Source organism: Anas acuta, chromosome 10, assembly GCF_963932015.1.
Source record: "Anas acuta chromosome 10, bAnaAcu1.1, whole genome shotgun sequence".
NCBI lineage: Eukaryota > Metazoa > Chordata > Aves > Anseriformes > Anatidae > Anas > Anas acuta.
This window is the reverse complement of record NC_088988.1, coordinates 14388122-14412859: the sequence shown is the minus strand read 5'-3', so window position 1 is coordinate 14412859 and position 24738 is coordinate 14388122. Positions and strand designations below refer to the sequence as shown.

General features: G+C 39.1%; 1 protein-coding gene across 2 annotated transcripts in view; it reads left to right on the top strand.

Annotated features, from left to right (window-relative positions):
* Window positions 1-11856, top strand: part of SLC6A2 (solute carrier family 6 member 2) — a 66638-nt gene extending 54782 nt beyond the window's left edge. For both annotated transcript variants that reach the window (XM_068693091.1, XM_068693092.1), the window contains exons 12-15: window positions 3588-3688; window positions 7029-7196; window positions 9744-9815; window positions 11459-11856. In XM_068693091.1, coding sequence (XP_068549192.1) covers window positions 3588-3688; window positions 7029-7196; window positions 9744-9815; window positions 11459-11482 — 365 coding nt within the window. In that variant the 3' untranslated portion in view covers window positions 11483-11856. The remainder of the gene's footprint in view (window positions 1-3587; window positions 3689-7028; window positions 7197-9743; window positions 9816-11458) is intronic.
* Window positions 11857-24738: the final 12882 nt, after the last annotated feature.

The following is a 24738-nucleotide window of genomic DNA, read 5'->3' as shown; positions in this document are numbered from 1 at the left end:
ACTGGACAGTTACTAATATGAGGAGACAAAAAGTACCATTTACACGGAAAGCGAATTTAGCTTAGAATAGGCTAAGTTGATTCAAAAGCCCTTTTTCTTACTACTTTTTTATTTCAGCATAGTTCACTTGATTTCTTGGATTCATTTAAATCAAATATATGGCATTCAGGGCATTATTATTAATCTTTACTTTCCAAAGTAAAAAATAATAATCCAAGCTTATGAAAGAATACTACACATCACATAGGCATACAGAGTTAAACAAGACAGGAGCGGGAAACACCAAATACAGGAAATGCCTCTAAGGCTCCAAATGGTTGTTGTAGCTATCACACTGCTTTCTGGAAACATGCCCCTAAAATATTCCAGCTATGGCCAGTGAAGAGTTTCACCTCTGCACAAATGCACAGTTCTTAAGCCTGTATAGCCAAATAACTTTGAGGTCTAGCACGCAGGGAGTGCAGGAGGTATTGTCAACATGTACTTCGATTCTGTATGAGCTCAGATCTCTGCATCACCAAGATGAAAGAAAACATCCTGCCCTAATGTTAGGAGGATAACTTGCTTTTATAGTGAAATCTACTTTACAACTTCCACCTAATCTGAATTTTCACATTAATTCCCTTGACACCCCAATACTATGTACATGGAGAATGGGCCAAGTTTTCTATGCTGATTAGCAGGCAACTGCAGTGGAGACATTCCCAGGCAGCTACATAGCTTATTAGTTCAGAAACTACACTTAAATTCTCTTTAGTGTATTTAAGTATGGGGCCTGGTCACAAATTGTACATACATCCATCTTTCAGTGAAAAAGCAAGGAAGTTATTTCTCTACTTGACCCCAGGTCTCCAGCAAGTAATCAGGAGTTTGGTTTGTGGTACCAGTTCTGTCCTGTGACTGAAGGAATCACACCGTTTAGGTTTATTCTACTGAGTTGCCTATGTTATACTACAGAATCACAAAAGAACACTGTAAATGCTTTCAAAAACTGCAGAAGAAAAAAAAAAAAAAGCCCTACAAGTACTGTCATATATAGCTGTAGCTACATTCTACTTCACATGTTGATTCTTTGAATAGTTATTTGAAGATGTATAGTACCCAAAAAGCGTGCTGTTGAAAAAGCAGTCTGAAAACATGGACTATTTATCCCTTATTTTCAGTAGATACTGAACACAAAGCACTGTTTGAGCTGTGTCTGCCATCTACAAAACTTTTATTCAAAGGTTATCTAGTCCTTTGACCTTCTGCACAATGATAAATTTCACTCTCCGTATTCACAGCAGTTGAAATTCAGTCACTTTAAAGTTCACAGAAGGCACTGCAAATAGAATCAGATTAAATTCAAAGAGCATTTACAGATCCTTTCTTAAATTTGGCTACTTTGCTTCACCTGTATGTAATACTGGGGGAAGAGGGAGCAGAATCAAAGTTCACATTCAAGTGTCCAGACCTTGTAAATACATTTCCTTGGCTCCATGCAAAGGGCAAACTTGAGCTGTCCTTATTATTTAAATTAAATAAACTCTACTGAATGGATCCGCATGAAAAGGAACAATTCCGACAAACTATACAGCACCTCTAACAAACATGTGCTGCAAAAGAGCTGCCTTTTTGCTGTTTACCTATTGGGTTCAGGAATAAAATCAACCTTCTTGAAAACATTAAATAGAATTATCAACTACAAACCAGCAGTCTGCCCAGACGGAGCTAGAGAGAAGTACTTATCTCTGAGCCGGTATCCTTAAGGCATGCAGTTAGAGACTGTTTCCTTCTTAGAAGACCACTCTGAAAAGATATTTTTCCCACTTTTTGATATCAGCAATAATCACCCCATTATAAAATTCATTGCAAAGCACGGAAATGCCTTTGTAAATTACTCAAAATCTGTAGCTAGTTGAGGCTAATGCCACTCACAGAAAGCCTGCTGTACTCGTGCAGTGCTAAGGTGTTCAGACTTGGAGTGCAGAACGCTTATATAAACCTGTAAAACCCATACGGAGTTAGGAGGGGCTGAGTGAAACATCATTTCTTCCTTCCTCAGGACATACCCGTTCTGTAACAGTGAGTAACCTAGGGTGGCAAATTTGTGGTTTTTCCTTTGGCCTGTGTTGAATGAGCTATTCCAGTTCTGAAGTCACTCTCTAGAGAGCATTTCTGAATGGGAGTCTGCAAAGTCAGGAGCTCATCTTTCTGTGTTGCCTGCAGGAAGAGATTTCTACCACAGCTATTTGCATTGTATTTGTCCAAAGTAAGATTTCTGTTTACCGTTCCAATTTATAGCTGTTAGTGCTTAGACTGTCAGAGGTACTAAGTACCAACACACACGTGAAAAGTCTCAGACCATACAGATGCAAGAAACACTAAAGACTGAGAACCAGATACTTACAGCTCTTCTTCCCTCTGCTCAAGTTGCTGAGACTTTTTGTCTGGTACCTTCATTTCTCTACACTGTGGTGCAGTGAATCCCACTAGAGGTAGCTAACTTTAGTGATTTGAATGGAGTAGCATTATATAGTGTTGCTGGCAAGGAAAGCCTCATACACTATTTCTTGCATGCTTAATATACAAATGGGAATGGAAAATACAATGGAAATATTGTAGATTACTAATATCAAGGTCTTGATACTAAGCAAGCAAACAAGTCACCCCTTTTTCTAAATCCATATTATACATTTCTGGCATAATGAGCAAGACTAATTTTTGATCTCTCTTCATTTAATGATTTTCTTGGTATCCTCTGCTGCCTTAACTACTGGAATAGGTAGAAGTTCTGACTACTCATGGTTTGTACTCACACGAATAGATCATTTATCTTCTAGGGTATCCACAAAAGCTGTATGGAATTACTGAATATTTACATGCATAGAGGTAACAATTTCAGAAAATTCTAGATCGTAGCATTACTCACAAACTCACAGAGGATACTCTAAAACAGGCCAGCAGCACCTTGCTAGTTTATTTTGTACATATTTACACTGAGCAGAAGCAGCACCTACCCCATTCCTTATATAAGTGATGAAAGATGAAATGACATTTGTCATAAATATAATGAATGTTCTGTGGTAATTAATGAAACGTGGAAAAATAAGTGAAGCATGCCAAGCAAAACAAATACAGCCTCCTTTGTAAATTTAGGAATCATACGAATCTACCTCATTATCAGAAGGAGTTTGTGTGAGTAAGGGTTTGGGTCTTCCTTTAATATACTCATAATACTGCTGAGTAGTTAGGTTACCGTAGTCAAATATTAGAAGAACTGTACATCCAGTTTACAAATTGATTGCTAGGTATTTCTTCAGTGCCCCTACAGATTAATTGCTAGGTATGTGATTCTGTGATTCTGTATTTGTTAAGTGCCCCTTTCCAATGGTAAAGCTATTTGCAATAGATATCATGTGCTCACAGGTATTTAATTCTTGGATATAGCAATATCAAAGATGCACCTACTCATTGAAAGGAGATCAATTTTATCTTGTATTTTTTCTGATTCGGAAGTCTTTCTGAAAGAAGACCACATATTTTGGGATATGCCAGCATCTCATCAGTTTAGATTTATGCCGGTCTGATGTCCACATCCCTTCTAGGTGTGGACAGATTCAGTGAAGATATCCAACAAATGATGGGCTTCAAGCCAGGCCTCTACTGGAGATTGTGCTGGAAATTTGTTAGCCCTGCTTTTCTGTTGGTAAGTGCTGATAATTTTTTCATCATCAAAAGAATTCTAGCATGCCTTTCCTAGAATATGCCATCAAGTATCAAGGTATCAAGCAAGGTAGTCTTTGTTATGCCCAGTGTTGCCAGGATGACTAGAAGGTGCTCCTACTTAATTCGTTTTCTCCTTCAATATCATAGGGGGGATTTTGTATAAAATATTTTGGTTGTGAAGGAGCAGCTAATTGTGGCAGAGATCATCTTCTGTTCCTTCACTTCTTCAAGATGTAAAGGAAAGCTTTTGTTAGGGAACACAAAGCATGGTTTCAGGCAGTGTCTTCCCAGCATCCTCCCAAGCATTAAACAAAAATCTTTCTGTTGGGAAAATAATCCAGCCAGGGATAAGAGTGTGCTGGAGAGAAAGGCCGAGTCTGTCTATGATTTAGCTGAACTCATCAATGGTAAAATTCCCTTACTACTAAAGCTTTGCTATCAATAGGAAATAAAATTACGTAAAGTGTATCAGAATGCATCAGGTTCACCATCCCTCACCATTCTCGTTTTAGCTGATATGGATTTCAGTTTAAAAACTGCCATATACTGTGGCTAACCTCATCTTTGAAACAGGAATAATACAGTAATTCAAAGAAAGTTTAATTTAGAAGGCCTGAAAACTGTACAAATTGGTTAATGAAAGTGAAAAACAAAGAAAGACTTCATGAACTAAAGGTCACCATTTTATAAAAAGTCAGATCAGACACGTTATTTGGAATGCACCTTCTCACAGAACTCAAAATTACTTAATGAAATCATCATTATATACCTACCTTATACAAGCACACATCTTTGTTACCTAGACCTGACAACGAAAATAAATCACACACAGACTATATGTACCCATGTACCTGTGTAAACAGCAGACCGATCTAAAGACTTCGATCTTTACCTTGGAGCCATAAAATTATTCATTTAGAATAAATCATTAAAAGAAAAATTCACAATTAATTACACCAACCAAATCCCAGGTCAACCTTTCCTAATTCCAGTAATTAGATGTTTTGCAGACTCCCGCTGGGGTTCCGTGGTTACAGAGAAACCACGTTCAACCCACTTCTCTACAGTCTGGATCTGCTGCTTGTTACTGTGCATTTGATTTGCAGCTCCAAGGCTTACTCACCCTGATCTTACTAGTTGCCAAATCAAACTGTAAATAAAAGCTCTCTGCCTTTCCACAAAGACATGCACTGGGCAGTGTTTCCAGATGCTCAGGTTGTTGAGGATTGCAGATATTTTTCTTGAAGACAACTAATACAGACTTTGCCTTCGTGCACTGAATTAGCAGCATACTAGGATGGCTGACTGGTCTACATCCAATAGCATCCAGCAGATGTTTCTGCCAAGACTTGGAAGCATTTATGCAATGATTTACCCAGGAAGGATTTTTTTTCCCCTTTAGTACAAAATGTGAAAAGCAATTGAAAAGAATCAGTATGCATTACATATTGTGCTGTTTTTTTTAAATCAGTCAAAAAAAAAAAAAAAAAAAAAGCCAGAATTTCAATGTGAAAGTGTTGGTTCCATCACTGCAATAGTATCACAGATACAATCGTATACACTTTTTTCTTCCCAACCTGATCTCTGGCTGCTGCAGGTCTTTCACTCTTCCAGTATCATACCAACAGCTCAACGCCATGTGCCGCTAATTGTATCGAGCAGTTCATGAAGGCATTTTAGAAGTTACTACTTAGAACTTTAGAACTTACTACTAGATTTACCTTGTCCCTTTCTCTCAAAGCATATACTATGTATGCCACCTCTTGAGACATAACCTTTTACTTGTGTGCTTTGTCTCTGAACCCAGAAATTGCAACAACATCCTCAAGAGCATTACTTGATTAAAAATCATTGCATTTGTAACACATTTATTAGAACACACCTCCCACTAGTAATTCATTTTTTATTGGAGGACCCCAAGATGCCCAAATGGTAGAATGACAGCTTAGAGTAAGTAGCATGCAATTATACCCAGTAATTATGTGAAACACCAAACATGTATTAAATGTACCTTGTAAGCTGCCTGATCTGTAGTGAAGCACTTGTGTTTTTCATTTGGGGAAAAAATCCCAAAGAGTAAGCACTGCTTTGTGTAAAGGTTAGATTCAGAACAAGACTACAGTTTTATATTGGGATCTTCTCCTATGCTTATTTGTAAATCAAAAGGTCAGGATGAATAATATGGAAATTGGACCTTGCTATGATTTTAGAAGACTTAATAGCATAAAAGCTGTGCATTCTTAAAGTAATACTTCTATGCAAATAAGAATCTGATATTTTGTGATGTATGTAGTTTAGGATAATACAGAAAAGGCTATGCAATTGTCAGACTTCAGTATGACTATTCCTTTAACAATCCCGTGTTCACCTATAGCAGAGGTAGTCCTCATTTATGATGGGTGTTGTATTACAGCAGGTCCTAGCAGTAAACACAGCTCTCCACAAGAAAGGCAAGTTGGGGTCATCCAGATACCTGGTGGTAGGAAACATCCACATGAAGCTTTTCCACTATGCTAACTGCTGCTGGATACATCATGGCAAGATAACCTCTGAAGGAAAACAGTATTTGTCTGATGATTTCACACTGTCAATTTCCTTTAACCCACACCATTACTCTCCTTGCACACGTAGCCTTTGAAATCCTAAACTCAAAATACTAAAATTTGGCATTGCTACGTGGAACAGAACATACAGGTCCAGAGAACCAAATATGGAACTCTGCAATCCATATGAAAATAGCAAGAAGCAAATAGGGTGGTACCTTACTCTTTCCTTCCTACCTCCAGTACTAGATAGAGTAGCACCATGAGGTTAAAAAAAAACCAACACTTTTTCAGGCCTCAAGGCAGCACAACCTTTACTCAGTAGCTCTATTGTGCTGGAGTTTACAACATGCTTCTCATGGGGAAATGGGTACAGAACTCCTAAGGAAAGGAAGCCTAATGCCCCTGGGAAACAAAGATCCTGAATAAGTCTTTCTCAACTGCAGAATCTTTTTTTTTTTTTTTTTTTAATATCTCTAACACTAGTTTAAGTGAGACAGTGGCAGACAACCACCTGAACTTCCCACCAAAATATCAAGTGCTCCATGGCCAGAGTAGCTGAAAGGAGACGGCTGTTAATACTGGTAAATGCATCAAGAACATAAGAACATCAACAGTTTAAGCAGTATGAGGCACACTATAAATAGGATGAAGGTAAATGGTAAAGCTGGGTTGAAATATTCCTTAGGGTGGCTGCCTAAGCAAACACACGAGATCTGTTTTCCAGCCAAGCTTCATGTCTCAAAACAATGATGCTTGTTATTTTCTCTTCCCTAGTTTGTTGTGATAGTCAGCATTATAAATTTCAAACCTCTGACCTACGATGACTACACCTTCCCTCTCTGGGCAAATCGCATTGGCTGGGGAATAGCGTTATCTTCCATGATACTCGTGCCTGCCTATATTATCTATAAATTTATGAATGTGCGTGGGACCTTTAAAGAAGTAAGTGAAATGCTAATAAAATGTCATGAAATGTTGCTATGAAATGAAACGGCTGGATCGAAGTTGGCAGTTTGTTTCTCTTGCTCCCCAAACTTATTACTTGTGAGTGACCTTTTGGATCCAACTGGCTGATGGGTTGGGGTTTTGAGGCAGCATTACTGCATCCTGTTCTACTTTCTAGAGAGAAATTAGCTTTCCAGAGCACCATAATCATTTTATAAACTGGGTTTTGATGCATGCAACTGATCTGATTGCTAAGATCTTGTCCTCCTTAACAAAAAACATACAAACCATGGTATCTTCATGTTCAGCTTTAACCGATGGTCTTCATGCTGCGCTACCTAAACAAAGCCCTAAGTATGCTTTATCACTCTACAGGAGAGTGTTACAGACTTATGTACAAAGTTAATTCAGAGCTGCTGTTGTAGCACTGCACCCATCTCTAAAAGCTACATCCAGGTGCTGGGAGGCAGGACGTGCCCCCAGCATAGACCTGGGTTCAGGAGTGCCTTTGTTCATTTAATGAGTATCCAGCAAGGACAGAAGGAATGCTTCACTGGGTCAGAGCAATAGGTTCCACTTAGCCCAGCATTTTATCTTTAACAGCAGCCACTCAGTGTTTGAATTCCTCTGTCAAACACATGTCCTTATCTATTTTATGGAATTACTCCAACTTTTTGCTGAGGATAGAATCAGTGCAGATCCTTCTACTGTATTAATCACCAAGACCAGAATGCTTGAAACTTTATATTCAAGAGAGACCAAAGTGCCGAAATAGATCTGGAAATCAAGAAGCACTCCTAATTCCTATAGTATGGGCACTGCCTATGGTCTCATCATCTAGACTCTTGCTTCTGTACTGCTGTAAGTGAGCCAGGGTACTAAGTAGCAGCATCCTTCACCACATAAACCCATTTTACCCACAATATACATGCTCTATGCACTGCATAAAGCAAAATTCCAAGGAGCAATAATTTGTGACCATCTTATTAAAAGCAGTACTATAATAAGAAGGCAATGAATTTAAAAAAACAAACAACTAATTCAAATGATTTTCATGACAGTAAAGAATTTGACAATGAAAGCTTAATAGTTTTTTTTAACTTCACTTATGTTTACATGCATTATACATTTAAAAGAAACCCTGTTTCTATGTGAAAAATGCATTTATTTTTTTACAATTCATTCCCCCATACTTTTCTTAATTTATCAGTTCAGCATGGCACAGGACCCAGGTCCACTGATCATATCAATTTTACCATTGCTGTCATTTTAAATCCTTATCTATGACCTTAAACCCTCTAGGTTAGAAAGCAGAACTCCTCACTGCAATACAGCATCAGTTTTTGTCTTTGTCCCCTCACAGGGCCATCATTTTATGACCCAATCAAAGCTCAGACTTATAGCTAGCTCTAAGGCTTTCCTTTCCTACAGCTAGAGTTATGCAGTGATGCAGCAGGACATCAAGGCTCTTAAACACCAAAACGTCACTACACAGAGAATTCAGCAGAAAATAGCATCTCACCCTTTATCTGGGTAGGGCACATCCCCCTTGCATGGCCCTGACAGTCCCAAAGGGATAAGGCTTATTTCTGAAACACTACAGTCACCTCTTAATGTTCCCATCAGAAAGGCACCCTAAGTGGGAACCCCTCTTGCCCTGCATCTCATTTATGTCACACACAATGTCTAGATTTCATTACTGGCTATTTTATTAGCCCTTCAGTTCTTTCCATTTCTGTGTGTTTACAATTCTATTTTCTAATCATTTCTATAATATATAAATATATATAATATAAATATTTCTTATTATTCCGCTGAATAATTTGTACTAGCCCAACAGGCTTTTACCAGCTTGCACAAGCTTACTGACAGTGGGATGCAGAAGCCAAGAACAGTGAAAAAAGAACCTTCATTCATTCGGTAGCGTTCACAAATTTTTATTTTTACAGCTCTTGCAGATAGCAATTCTTCAGGCCCCTTAGGAGAAATATGGCTAAAAGCTATTATATTACACCCAAGTGACTACCATAATACCATAAGGTATACCCTAAATCACGGCTCAGAGCATGCACTTAGTCTAATGTGAAGTCCTTAGGTTAGTTGAAAGTTCTGGTAAACCAAAATCTGCATGTGATCCAAACGGCACAGTGGTGGGCAGACGAGGGAGATGAGCAGGGATACAGTCAGCACCTCCTGCCTCTCACGGGGCCTGGCCAACCCCATTTCAGCACTAACATCAGAAGTGTGACTTTCAGGGGATGTAAGTCCTGTTTGTGGTGTTCTTTTCCATATGCTCTTGCTAAATATTTGGACTCAGTATTTGCATAAACTTTCTACTGTCGCTTCTTATATTAAATGCTAATATCAAGGGGCTTAAAAGGAGCTTGCTCTCTGTGACCGAGGTAAAGGCACGTAACAGTGATATTAAAGATTTAAGTTACTGTTTTAAATAAAAGTTCACACTTCCCCATTGTAGACTGGGGACTGCAGACATAATCCTGCTTCATACGTCTGACTTTTTCCTCTTCTTCCTCTCTGGTTTAGAGACTAGCTTACTGCATCACACCTGAAAACGAACACCAACTCGTGGCCCAAGGAAATGTCAGGCAGTTTAAGGTTTGTACTCCTTTCACCACGCTTTGTCTACTCATACCACCCCTTTCCTGCCTTCAGCAATAACTGCAGGTTTGCACCAATCTCAAGAGAGGATCCCCCCAGGGCTGTGGTTCTTTATTCCTGCCAGCACGGCACCATGCAGGAGGCTCAGTACTACACGCAGCAGGCTCAGGACGATGTGCAGTAACTGTGACGGAAGGCTTTGGCACCTTCCTTCCACTTCTGTAAGGGAATGACTAAGCAAAACAGACAATGCTGCACATCGCTTAAATCCAGTATCCTAGGTCATAATGTCTAATCACAGTAAGATCTCACCAAGAGATAAATATATTTCCAGGCTATCGTGTACATTTAAACTAGTCACATCCTCTCCCTCAGTTGTTAACAGCAATCCGAAGTCATATTTTCTACATTTCAAGTATGACAGGGTAAACAGCAACCAAAAATGTGGTGTCGGAGCTCAGACATAATAGCCATAAGGAAATCCTGCGCTAGGCTGTGCGGAATAGGCTCTCCCCACAGGCCTACAGTTGACTGAAACACAGCTGGAGACTTCTTAAGCAGCCATGAAATATAAGCTACAGTTTTCCAAATGCTGCTTTCCTTTTAGCAAATAAAATGAGCTCATTGAAATAAAGTCCTTTCCATAGAAGATAAAAAGGATGCAAATATGAAACTTGTTACTCTTATCAGCGTCCGTGCTGGACCACTTTCTGCCTTCAAAGTTGAAAGCAACTAGAATTATGCGCACCACCTCAAAACATGACCCAGATTTTATAGTGCTGGTTTGTACATTGGTATTGAAAACAGAAGTTTGCCTTTTGCTTACTCTGAAAAATACTAAGGAAAAAAAAAACTGTTTGAAGTATATATATTTTTTAATTTTAGATAAAATAATCCCAGTGCAGATTTATGGGGTGCAGAATGGAAGCAGGAAACAAGCTTCCTGTTCCATGACCACAGTTTATGTGATGTGGCCAAGATTCTGTAGTAACAAAGCACCTCTTTCTGCCTTCTCATTCCCCTATTCCTGCCCTCGGTTATCCAAAGATTTGTAATGCTGCAGCTGTAAGAAATAGTTTAATTTTTTCCAGAGTCAGATGTTCCTGTGTGAATGGGATATGCACAGCAATTCCTACATAGCACTGGTCTTCTGAACTCAAATCCGTAATGGCAAAAAAAGAAGCAAAACAGACGCCACTTAAATTAGAAATAAGGGTGTATGTTGAAGCAAAATCCTAATGACCCCTCAAAATGTGTTAAACACAGGGCACATTATATTAATTTGTTGGTGCCTTCAGCAAGCAGCTAGGAATAGGTCTTACCACTAAAGTGTGGTTAGTGCTTTGTTATTCTTTAAGGTTGTAAGCAAAACGCTGACCAAAATAACCAAGCAGGTACAAAAGTTTTCTTCACGTGTGTTTCCACAGCTCTGGATATTAAAACTAAGCTGAGGGCTGAATCAATAGCCTCTATATTCAGCGTGTTTCTCACTGCTAACTGGAATCCAATGAGATTTAGTTGTGATCTATCGGTTGTTCTGAGACCTCTTTGTAACTGAATTTGTCAAGCAATCTACTTAAAATCTCTCTAACCACCACCATCTGATTCAATGTTATTAAACTACTTCTGTTCCCTTACAGCTTCAACACTGGCTAACAATATGACAACCGACAGGTTGAGGAAAAAGCCAATAAATTAAGCTAAACTGGGAATACAGCAAAGTCAAGTTCAAAGCTCCCTCAATGACGCTTGGACCAGGCTGGCTCAGAGCTTACCTCCTGACTCTTTGAGGGAAGACATCTGCTCTCTGTTCTCAATGCCTCCCTTCTATCACTTGGCTTCAAATGATCTTTAAAGACTCCGTTTAATTTTTCTTATCTCCTTTGGTGCCATGAGATCCCTACATGACCAAAACTTGTGAGTTTTACTATTAGCAGAAGTGGAGGAGGGGGGGAGCAGAGAAAAAAAAAAGCAATCAACATATGTTAAATGCTCTTTTATCGTGAAGAAGCGAATTAAACTTTTCAGACAGTAATAATTACTTCTGATACTCATGCCACGACCTGCTTTAAACCAACACCACCTGAACATTCTTAGATCTAAGGAAAAAGTACATCTCAGTTATGAGGAAAGAGCAACTTTAACTATGTATTAATGTCACTAGCTTTCTTGCCATACTATCCTTTGGGATATGAGTTTGCATCCTTCTGAAATGAAGACACAGTGCTTCATTTTCAGTGGTTTGTTATTAGTTTCTTCTCTTGGTGAAGAAGGTTGTCTTTACTGTACATGTCTGCACCATTTTCTGTCCATTTAATTCTACAAGCTGACAAGCAACAGGAACATAATTCCTGGTGTGGCTACTAAATACAGAATACAGATTATACCACACTGTGCTTACTCAAAAACATATTCCCTTCTGCCAACAACTAAAATAGCTTTATCACATGATCCATACTCTACAGACTTGTCCAGTTAATTGTAAAGAGTCACGTACCAATAGTCAGACTTTCATCTTTTTGTTATATGCCAAATAAAGAATGTACAATATATAAAATATATAGAAAATTATTTTTAGAATTATTTAATTTTCCCAGAGGCACCAAAATACCAAACTTTGGTTTTATTCTGCTATCATAAGTGTGCAATTATACTCTCACCTGGATTCACCTACCAAAACATAGTAAGATTGTGTTGAATGAATTAGACGGATGTTTTAGGCATACTCAGTTTCCTAACCCTGTTCCTGCTCTCCTCTTGGGTAGCATTATGCAAGCTACAAGATACAGAACAAACTCTGCATTTGGGTGCTGTTCTTACTCTCTGTGGTCACACACCACTCTAGTATCTTCCCAGTGATCACTAGATCTGGTAGCTTTGAGTTTCTTCCTGTAGGTATTTATCACTAGATCAATAAGAAGTAATTCTCAGAAGCAGTAGCTTCTGAGCTGAGAATCCAGCCTCGAGTTTACCTCTGGACCTTACCTCTGATTTTTTTCTTCTGTTTTCTTCTTTTTTACCTCTATATATTCAATTCAGCTCATTTTTTAAGTTTATGTAGAGCTTCTTTTTAAAGAGACCACTTACAAGGATGGGGCTTTTTATTCATAAAACAACTGTATTGTTTCCTTTTCCCTGTGTTCTCCCCCACCCACCCGCATTTTACATAATCCAATTCAAAAGTCCCAAGCGACGTTGGCCATTTTTGCTGAGCACTGCCAGAAAATTTCTTTCCTTATTCTTCCTTTTCCTCCAGCGGAATCAATACTTCAGAACAAACCAAGTATTGTCCCATTTTCTTTAAAAGACGCTGTGACAAAGCAGTACTTTTTATTTAAATAGGGCTTTAAACCCAAAGGACAGTCTTCTGATTATAAAGGCAGTCATATCTTCTGGTCCAGCTGATGGCCAATAGCCATTTAAACCCTGTTATTAAATATATTTCAATAGTAAAGGAGTTTCAAAGGTTACTGTTTTAGTTCTGTAATTACAGAAAAGTCCAAACGGTAACAATATGGTGAGTGTTTCAAAAAAATCCAACCAAATTTATTGCTAATCCCATTTTTATTGTTTCCATAACTACAGGGGAATCTTTTCATTGTTATAAAGCTTTTTTTTTCAATAATACAGCTGCTTCAGTCACAGGTTTGGCATTGCTCAAAAGCTTCTTAGCATAGATATAATTACCAAGTTTTGAAACTCCTGGGGGCTTTTTGCTGGGGAGTTTTAACTGCTTGTCACGTTATATATTGCTTGGTTTGCTCATGTTTGTAAATGTTAGCAGCCTGCATCCATGTTCACTTGTGAAACACCCCACCACCACCGGGGTAGCAAAACCCATGCAGGAAAAGTTGTTTCGTCACCACTCCGCTCTGAAATAAGGACAAAGCTATCTTAACATGGGAGTGGAAACAGCTTTACCCAGCACATAAGGGTTTGATTGTATTTTAAATACCAACTCCCGAGGCAAAGACCCACAACATTATTTTTGTTACTGTTTAGCTTCTTAGGTTTAGTGTAGTATTTATAGCTCAGGACTCCGCTGCACTTTTACCATCTTGTTCTGAGGTTTTACAGACAACACGTGCAATCTACACAGAAGACAATTGGCAAATCAGAGATAGCAGGAATCTTATTACCAGGAATAGCCCTAATGAAAGAGATGATGCATGATTGCACAGCTGGGCTTTAAGTTCAAGATGTTGCCCAGAGGAAGTCTCCACAAAATAATATGACTTACTTCTGTCCCAGAAATGGAGAACGTGTCCTCAGTTCTCCACAGAATAAGATGCTCAACTACCTCATACCTCCTGGACGATAAATGATGCCATTAGACTCAAATTAATGCCCTTTCAAGTAATAAAAAGCCTTGTGAAGACAAGATTTTATTTCCAGTGTTATGGCATAGACAGTAATAAAAAAAGCCACAGCTCTGGCACCCAGCTCCTTTTAGGCTCCCACTTTAAGCTCCCTAATGCATTTTCAGTATGGAAAATAGCAAATGCCACCAGGATCCTCATCCCCTTTGTTTGACCACTGCAGATAAACAGATTACCCAGTCAGGATCTTATCACCCAGGGGGTTTCTAACCTGCAAGTCTTCCTCTGTCTTGAATTTTCAGCCAAGAAGCAGCTCCCCCTTTCCCTCACCCACATCTACTGGGGGAGCAGAGCCACTCAGGGGACTGGTGCTCCCCCAGATCCCCCCTGCGATGACAACTATATGCTGACGGATTAGACAGCCCGCTTCCAAAACCAAAAAAAATTTGGTTGCAAACTTATTCAAGATGCAGCATCATTAGCCTGCTAATTAAGTTGGCTGTTTCAGTAGCAAGCCAGTGGGGAAAATTAGGTGAAGTGATTAGGTTGCTTATTTCACAGTTCTAGAAAAACATGGCCTTGAAAGCCTTTTTTTAATCTGATAAAGGAAGCAGCTGTTGTACGTTAGCATCTCCCTTCTGGCCACCCCTACCTTCTTCTCTGTCACTGAAGATCACCTGCCTGTGACCCACGTTGTTTCATCAAGCCACAGAAAGATAACTAACACCAAAGAGAGGCTCTCCATTTTCCTTTGTACTCCGTCCGTACGCACTGCAGGAACATTGTTCATCAGTTATTGTTCTATGGCTACATTACTAAAACTCCAGAGATCTATATTTCTACTGGAAAGACTAAGGGTCCTCCATGGGCAGCTGCCCAAAAAGCACTAGATGCATTTAGTGTTTGGCCTCTGTTTGAGCCAAACCTTTTCTGTTGGTCTTTCTTGTGCTCTGTCATGTCCCAAGGCACACACCCTGGCAACACTTGAAACGTATCTTACCCTAGTGAAGGAAATCCAGGATCAAACATGGTATTTTAAATAGAGAACGTAGGAGGAGAATTACGTGGCTGTTACTGTTGTACACGTCCCCCAACTGCACGTGCAATGTATGTTGTATGTAATTTTCCCAGAGGAAGTTCCCTATAATTGGCCATTTCTTCTCAGCAAAATGCCTTTTAAATGCTATTACTAAAACGTCAAGCCCAAACATCTTGTGTATACATCCACTCTCTACTCTATTGTTTTGACATGAATCAAGTTTATTTTGTACTGCTAGGTCGTAGGAGGAGGGCACGTAGAAAGTTATTTTTCTTTCCATGTCTATTTTACAGTTCTTCTGATTCATACAGCAATCATTAACAGTTATTTGCTTTTGTGGGGGCAGGTAGCTGTCATTCACGTCCTGGACTGATTTCACTGAGCTTTACAAGGCATTGGCAAGCCTTAATCTCTTTCCTAAAACACAGATTTAAACCTTCGATCAAGGATCTTGAAAGAGGCAAGACTTAAAAATGGCTTCTTTGCTTCACCCAGTTAAAACTTTTTAAAATGGGCCTGAGGTCCTCAGAAATAGCACAGTTATCATAGCTCAAGAAGTGACAGCATATATTAGTCTACCTGCAGGAATTGTGTGTGTGTTCTGAGCCTCTCAGAGCAGTAAAATGTTTATTCCAACAGTTTTTTCAGGGCTGACATGGGTCAGCTGATGTGCAAGAGCTTGATCTCCCTACAGTAAAGGCCAACATGATGCTTCAGACTGGAACTTCGACAAACAAGCTTGGCTGTAGCAGTGGTAGACAGATCTTCTACAAAAACTTTTGGAAGCTTTCCTCAGAAAGAAAATGCTTTTTCAGCCTACCTTCCTCAGACTATCACCCATGTTCCTGTTGGGGACTGTGGCCTGACCTAGCAAAGCAGTGGAAAGCTAAGTTCTTAGATGAAGCTAAACAAGTGGGAGTACACTGCACAAGTCCAACAGGATCTTCATGTAACCTTACTAGGTTCATATCTATATACAAGCTGAGAGCTCACATACAAGCACATGAACTAGTTTAAGCAAAGCTGGCCAGAACTCACCATACAGGACTGAATTAGTGAGCTGCTTGGACGCAGGAATTGTTACAGACCTTCCTTAACCTTCCTATACAAACTGATAGTGGTTGGTACATGAGAACAGTGTGAAATTGTTTGTATTTGCTCTGTGTCAGAAGACTAGCCAGCACATGCTAGCTTCCTTTAGGAAAAGGTTACACCCGTACAGGACATTGCAAAGCAGTCAAGAATTATTTTTTTTCAGAAAGTACTTGACATAAGTTAAGCATTCAGTTAAGCCCTGTTACTTCAGTGACCTCGCATCACTGAGTTTCAGAGAGGATCAGATAAAGGAAATTATTGTAGCTCAAGGGTCCATTTTGAGTATTTCTGTGCTATGGAAAATAGCTTTTTTGTTAAGCCATTTCAGTCCTTTTAACGCAGACTTCAACAGGAACAATTCTCCAAGCACCTGCTCCCCTCTAATTCATACTCCTGAAGGACAGTTTTTGCTGGCTGTCACCCAAGAGCACTCAACAACCAAGTAAGCACACACGCGTTCTTTAGCTGTGATTAGAAGTACAATTACTCATTTTTGCCTGCTTAAGCTTACCTGGGGAATGAGAAGACCCACACACCATGCCATGCATAGAGAAGCTTTTCCTAAGAGACAGTATTTCAGATATCTTACACCTTGTTCTAAATAAAAGTTCTATCTACCTAGGCCCAAGATCCTTAGCAGGTAATTGGTAGAGCAGTACTGTCCACTGCCTGACAACTAATAGAGATGCATCTACATGCATTGGATATTGACTGCTGCAGAGAACTAAATAGCAGGTGAGGACATGTCAGCCAGCAGAAGAATGTAACCAGCTGCATTTAGTGTCAGAATTTCATCAGTTTTCCTTTGCCATCTAACAACACAGTATGTTTAGACAGCTTTTAACCACTGTATGATCGATCTAGTGGAAGCACATAGAAATTGAACTCTGAGTGACAGATGTCCCAAGTACTGGGTGAAGCTGCCCTCCTTAGAGAGACATGGAGATACCTGGATGCTAGCTTTTGGGGAGGAATGGGGTCAGGGAAAAGGAGAAACGGGAAGGGCAGGCCCACATAAAAGTTCAGCCTTCGAGTCAAGGCCCCATTACCACCAGCGGGCCTCCCCGTGCCTCAGCACCAACAGCAAGCCCAGGTGCTTTGCTCTCCTTCTTTCTAAAGGTGTTTCTTTTACTGCCATGCTGACCAAAAGTTGCTTAGTTTCCTTAACGAGGGTACAGAATAATTTCAGTGAACTAAGAAAATCACTAAGCCTTAAGCCAGCTCTCTTAAAGGTGTCATGGTTTCGTGGTCACCAAGAGCCCTCCGACTTGCAGGTGACCTGCATTTGCAATGAGTTACAGTGCACTCGGTGAGCCCATCTGCAAGACATAGCCTTCATGCGCTATGTATGGATAGTGTCACTTGTAAAGGGAGAGTCTCCAACTAGTACATTTTGAAACTATCTCCTAATAGGCCTGATCAAGATTTGCCTTACAGATAAAAGCTTTATAGTGAGTGTTTACTTGGTTTACACCAATGTTTTCCTTAATTTGTAATGCCTTTTTATAGCAGTGACTAGACGTTACCTTAGATAAGGGTATCTCTGTATAAGAAATATTTTAATATTTTTACCAGTTCTTTTTAATTTTCATAGAATATAAGTGTATATTGTAAGGCGAGAAACTCAACTTTGCTGTAACAAGGTTATCACACAGGACCTATTTCTCCATTATAGGATTTTGTAGTCAGCCAGTTTAGTTCCATAGCACATTGGCCTTTGAGTATAAATACAAAAACGCAATCAAGGAGAATAAAACATTATCTACAGCTAATGCACATTGTAGCACAATATTCTCCATTGCTGCCTTAATATCATATGAAGAAGTGGTATGTTTTTTTAATTTATATTGTAAAAGAAACAGAGCATCCTTTGGCTGCAATTTTGTGTTGTTAGACAACTTGACATTAAACCAAATTAGTGTCCAACAGGTCTACTTCCAAAGCAAGAGATCATATTGCGGTTTTCAGGAATAAGTTTACATAGGAGTTCAGAACTTGCCACTAGTAAAAATACTCTCCAAAGTGCCCCAGTGACCAAAAGTGTCCAAACACAGCCATGAAATTTCCACACCCGATTCCATTAACTGTGCAATCTGCAGGTCTGTTCACCTCTTTTTTTTTTTTTTTCCTGTATGTCTTTGGTTATCTGGGGAAAATGGCATTTCAGTATTTTATTTTTATTATTATTTTTGAAAGGGAGACACCTACATGCCCGTGTGTAATTAGAAACAACTACAATTCTTATAAATATGGATATGGATGTGTGTGACGTGTGCCGGTTAGCTATACTTAAAATGCTGATAAAGATGGTGAATGTAAAGTATTTGTCCTCATTCTTCTGTCTGTGATCAGTGTAAATAAGAACTGTTTTAAGCTGTGCATTAATGTAACAGATTATTCCAATATTGTGTATAAAATTATTTAAATAAAATCTGAGAAATATGCACATAAAAAAAAGAGTATAAAGGAAAATCTTATGTACCAAGAATTTACTTCTGGCAATCGATTAAAAGCTGAACTGAGAACTTTGCTCGTTGTCAGTCCTCCTCCCAGCTGTGATGGGCAAGATGCCCTTCGCACAACTCTAGCCCAAGCTTCCAAGCAGTTGCGGGGCACCGGTTCTGCAGCAGCCTCTGTGGAGGCAGAAGGTTGGCCTCAGAGGCCAGCAGGGCTGGAGCAGGAGAGTTCGCAGCCCTGCACCAAAGGCCTCCACAAGTAAGGCTGCGCCTGGCTGTACAGCCTGGCAGCCACCTACAACCCAAAGCAGGAACTCGGTGCAGCTCTCAGCCTTCAGGAGGTGGGTCACATCCTGGTAGTGCCCTGTGGGTAGTTTCACTTCCACAGGTGAACTCCCTTCAGCAAGTACAGCAAGGCAAATCAAAGTCTCACAACCAGACACTGGAAAGTAAAAAAAAAAAAAAAAAAAAAAAAAAAAGCCTTCAAAAACCACAAATCAGTCTAAATGCAGAGCACAAAAGCTGTAATTTCCCTGAGGCTAGATAGTTTCCCTTTTTCCTTCTGTTCATCCATTAACTTGCCATCACTAGCAATAGCCATAAGAGCATTATTCTTAATTTATGGATCAGCCAGGAAGAAAAGGCTACTCATCTGGCATGGAAAAATGGATGATGATGATCTGTTGCTACAACTTAAACAATTTGCTTATTGTCCTGCATGGAACATCACAAATTGATGCGACTCTTGCAGTCAAATGGAACCTTCTCTTAAGTAATCTCAATTATCTACACACAGATTTCCTAACTGTCAGGTACATAGACTCATCTATTCCCCTCAGCTACTTTAAATACATCAGTGTTGTTAAGGTACAGCCTTCAATTGTCTATATTCCTCTATCTTTAAGCAAAAAAAATAAATAAATAAATAAATTATTTAACACAGCTGAGAACTTGGAATAAAAGAATTTGTACCAATTTTTAACAACGCAAAATATTTAAAACCAAAGATTAGTATTAAAATAATTCCAAGTTGCTTCATTAATATACAAGTACTTCACAATTTTTTCTTTAAACCAATTCTGCTGCTCAGCAAGTCTGTGTATGATATTTCCACTTTTGGCTACCCTGCGCCCTCACATTTACCACATTGCCATCTTGACCTCATTTCAGTCCTTTTGCAAGTCTGACTGAGCATTAGCACACTTTGGAAAATAAAATTAGGCAGGGCTCACTTAAAATAATATAAACTTTGTCCCCTCTTCAAAGTACCATAGAAAACAAGTTTCTTGTCTGCATTTGGATAACATTAATACGAATTTTTCTAGTTATTTCTCTATTTTGCTCAAAAAAGAACCTAAATTATAGCCTTTTCCACCACACAGGAAAGCAACAGCACATCAGGTACCAATGACACTAATGGTAAAAACCACCAGAAACAGCAATACTACGCTTTCCTATCTCTGATTCTTCAACATCTGCTTTTCTTACAGCTAAACACAAGATTTCAGTTTGCCCTCTTACCTGAATATTTACAATTTAAATTAACTTAAAATTTTGTGGTGCGCTTCTGCACTTTATCTTTGGAGTGAATATTGGAGGCTGGGGAAAAGTCAAAATGCACCTAGTTTTTCCTTTCAAAAGTAATAGCTACAACTAATAATCTTTTGTTTAAGGACTTTGAAAAGGAGACAATTCAGCTTTATTTTTCTTAAACCACAATATACTTCTATATTTGGGGAAGAACTAGAAACACTCACTTGCATAATCCAATGGATAATTAGAGCAATAAATCAGAAGTAACTCTTTGAGAATGGAAAGTCCCCCTGCTTCCTCAGCAACAAAAACAGTGATAGTACAGCACAGCTATGGAAAGTTTTGCAAGACCTCAGAGCAGAGCAACGGCACACGCTTTGCATTAGAACTCTTCACTCAGTTATTAAAGCTCACTAAAACATCCCAAAAAGTGACTTAAAATTGCATTTAGGGAATGAGTGGCATTAAGCACAACTACCAGTTCTTCTCTTATATCAAGATGATCTTTCATTATTTTATCATAATTTATTGCCTAACCATTTCCTCTAAAATCATCTTTAATGATTTTATTATATAAAGATAAAATGCTCTTGCTACTAAATTAACTCTTTGGTGTGGCAGAACAGGTCAGTGCCCACGATGTTCCTTCAGAACACATGACTAACAGCACGCTGTAAGTATATGGAGATGTACGCCAGAGCAGCAGATAAATTCCAATTTTGACTACTGAAATTATTCTAGCTATATAAAATTATGTTTAACGTGAGCATTCTGAAGCATGGTTCTCCCAAAGTTCGGCTCCAAGTTCACAGGAAGCAGACAAGGAACCAACCTCCTGGCCTTATGAACAGCTCAGATTTAGCCAGCCAGCAGTGAAAGCCCTGATCCAGCACAGACCCAACAAAAGGAGCAACACCTATTCTGCTTTAGAATAAATCAAATTGTAAAGTTCACTATCATTTCAGGCAAAAATCTATGGTCAAACCATTGATTTCATTTTAAGTAGAGAGACTACATGGACAAAAATCAATTTTAACCCAAGTACATGATACCACATACATTTTCAGAAGATATCGATGCGGGTGGTTTTTTACTTGTAGTCACTAAGACTGAGAAAAATAAAACACAGTTTAAGACACCTACATTAATAGTACAATAAATTGATTTCAGTTTAAGTGTTTTGTGATTTCCCTCCTTTCTGCCATAGTCATAAAATAATCAAGCATTGTACAGTCGGACAAGACTTTTTTCCTAAACTCCCAATCACAAACTGTTCACAGACTGGCCTGGAGTTCCAGTTGTCTCAGCTAATTGACACAGAATTCCAGTTCTTATGAATTTGTGAGATTAATGCTCAGAATTTGGTTTTCAGCTTTATCCCCCCCCAAAAAAGCATTTGCTTCCAAAAATTCTAACATGAAAATTATTGCTTCTATTATTGCTTCTAGAGACATTTCTGCAAGCAACTATTTGCTACAATATTACTGAATGTGAACATAAAGGTTTGCAAACAGAGCAAAACTACAACTGACATTTTTGGTCCAAGCAGTTATTCATGAACAGTTCTGAGAAATATTTGCTCAGCTGTGCCTTGGCAGTTCACACAGCTTGGAGCATGACACCAGCCTGCTCAAAGCTTGAGTTTTGGTCCTTGTGATTGCATGCACAGTTGGTGTTGCGTTGCCAGTACCACAGAGGAGTGTTGCAGTCCCTTGAGATCTTCCACACTGTGCATGTCTGCACTTAAACGCTCCTTCGCACATTTTGTAATGAAGCTGACTTTCATTACACGCTCCTTTTTCCCTCTAACATGTACACTACCTTTTATTATTAAATGATTTGATGATGACTTGGTGTCCTACTCCTATCAAACAAAATACTGAGTTAAACCACTTCCGTAAAATCACTTCTGCAATTCACTGATTCTGGGCAACTGAATGGCAGGGAAGGATTCAGAGTACCTTCACGTGGGGCCTTCGTTCTGTGAACTCAGATGGAGACCAGGATTTTCCCAGCATCCAGCATTACTGACACGACCATCACTGTATTCTCCAGGCCTGTTTGTAGGGAATGGAGAAGCCCAGTTGCTGCAACAATTCCTGTACACCACTCAAGAGTCTTCAAAAACTGCTTACACCTCCTCCGTCTCTACATTGGTGAGCTTCAGAGAACATAAAGCAGGTAGAATTCAGGCCCCATTTGGCCTACTAGCTCCCAATTTTTCTGCTTCAAAGATTAAGAGTGGAGCGGTAACATGTTTAAACAGGTTTCCTTTTTAGCTCAGTGTAATTATTTCAGGAGAGAGAAGAGATCTATGACTGAGTTGAAGTCAGAAGGAAGGAACAGTCACAACATCAATGCTTTCAGTAATTCCAACCCAGTTTTTTAAGTGTCTTGGTAATATTTGGACGTTAAAAAAGATGGATTTGCACAGAGAAGCTTGCATAAGAACCTGGCTTGCTACTTGACTCTAAAGAATAAATCCAGTTCACATCACTGCTTTGTATATTGTTTGAACAGCACAAAGGGAAAGCAGCATGTCTAAAGACGGGTTCGTAACAGCTTGCTTGTGTTACTTCCAGAAGATGATTACGCAGACATTCATGACCCACACAAATCATTCTCTTACTGAAAGACGCACACCATCTACACATTCACTACAATGACCTACTCGATCATTGTTCAACAAGTAAGTCATACACTTTTCTTGGCCATGAATAATAGTTCATCATATAGATGCCAGCAACGAGTGGCTTTTCATCAAGCCATTCTCTGAAGCTGCAACAACCAATTCTGAGGTCCCAGGGGATATATAAACCTTGTGCAATAATCTGATGGCAAGACTGCTTACAAAGCTAATAGCTGTATTATGCTGCAACAGATGTTTTAACAAAAACAATCAGAATCTAAAAAGCAACAATCCTATTTGCCAAATGATCAATTAAGTTTCAGACCAGCAGTTTCATTTCCTTGCAAATACATAAGAATACCCAACACTAACATGTTTTTTTATCCAAAAACTATTATTTGTTAAGTATACAAATCCCTTGAAAAGCAAAATCTTTAAGCACAGAGTCGAGAACACACGTACTGTATGTCAGATGAATACCGAATCATCACGTACTGCTGTACAAGCAGTACCTCTCAATTATTTTTGATATTTAAAGTCCTATTCATTTACCTGTTGGAAAGAGACCATGGCTTTGATACCCACAATGAACCATAACGTGTTTGGAGCTCCAAGTTGGAGGAGTTACAGCTCTGGACGTATGCCTGTGCCAAGCATTTCCACCTGGATGACGGCATTTTTGGAACCCACAAGTCCCCTACTCTTACTCATGGAAGAAATGCAGAATCCTCACTTCTGAGCAACAGAAATGAAACAGGCATCTCAAGTCTGTGCTTTGCAAAGCCTGACTTATAGGTTCTTCATTACACCCTGTCCTTAATAATCACAGACATACCCAACACCAATACTACACTGAACAATTATATTCCTAGGGAAGGACATGAAATATTAAACAAATTTTAAAGGTAAGTAATATACTTCCAATCCTCAAGAATTTTTTCCCCCCCCAGATTTGTCTGAGCACAATCAAAAAGTATGCTTTAAAGGCAGCACCAAGCTATAAAGTGACCACCTTCTGAAAAAAAAATGCGACTATTCATCTTACTGACACCTCAGCTTGGCTCAACGGAGACAAGGTAGAGGAAATCAGCTTCTGCTGTTTCTGAGTGTGTGAGATGGGAAAAAAAGTCTGAACTCTGCGCACAGAATTCAGTGATGCTGTTGATTTAGAAGCTCAACAGTAACTCCACATTTCTAGGTGCCAGATATTTAATCCAACAAGGTTGAGATCCCTGCAGTAACATAAATCTAATTTCCAAAGGGATAGCTTGCTTGAGGTAGGTTTGATAAGCAGCGACAGTTGTGAACATGCGTCCAGAGCTGTCCACATTTTGTTTTCTGGATGGCATCTGGCAATCAACTGAAAGCAGATCTGACATGCACGCAAGACACTGTCATAATGCAATCCAGAGAGTAAGATTAGTGCATCAGTGGAATAATGTACTTGGATATAGTCTAAACAACAACAGAACAGCAGTATACAACATGAAAAAGAAACGTATATCTGAAACAATATCTGAGAATTATAAGTAAAACCCATGGGATGATAACATCAAAGGATGAGAAACAGGGAAACGACAAGCATTTACCCATTTAAACAAATGCTCCTGTAATTGTAGACATGCATCTACAGTTAAACAACTCTCTACAAGTAATCTCCATATGGCAGTGAAGGTAGACACTGACACGAATGACAGTTCATATGCAGGTATATACAAGGATTTAATAAAATACAAACTGGAAAAATATTGTTTTGACCCTTGAACAACAGGTTATGAGATAACAGGATTACAGTTGGATCCAAACTACATCAACCTTGTCACAGCCACTTAAGAAGCAACATTAAGAC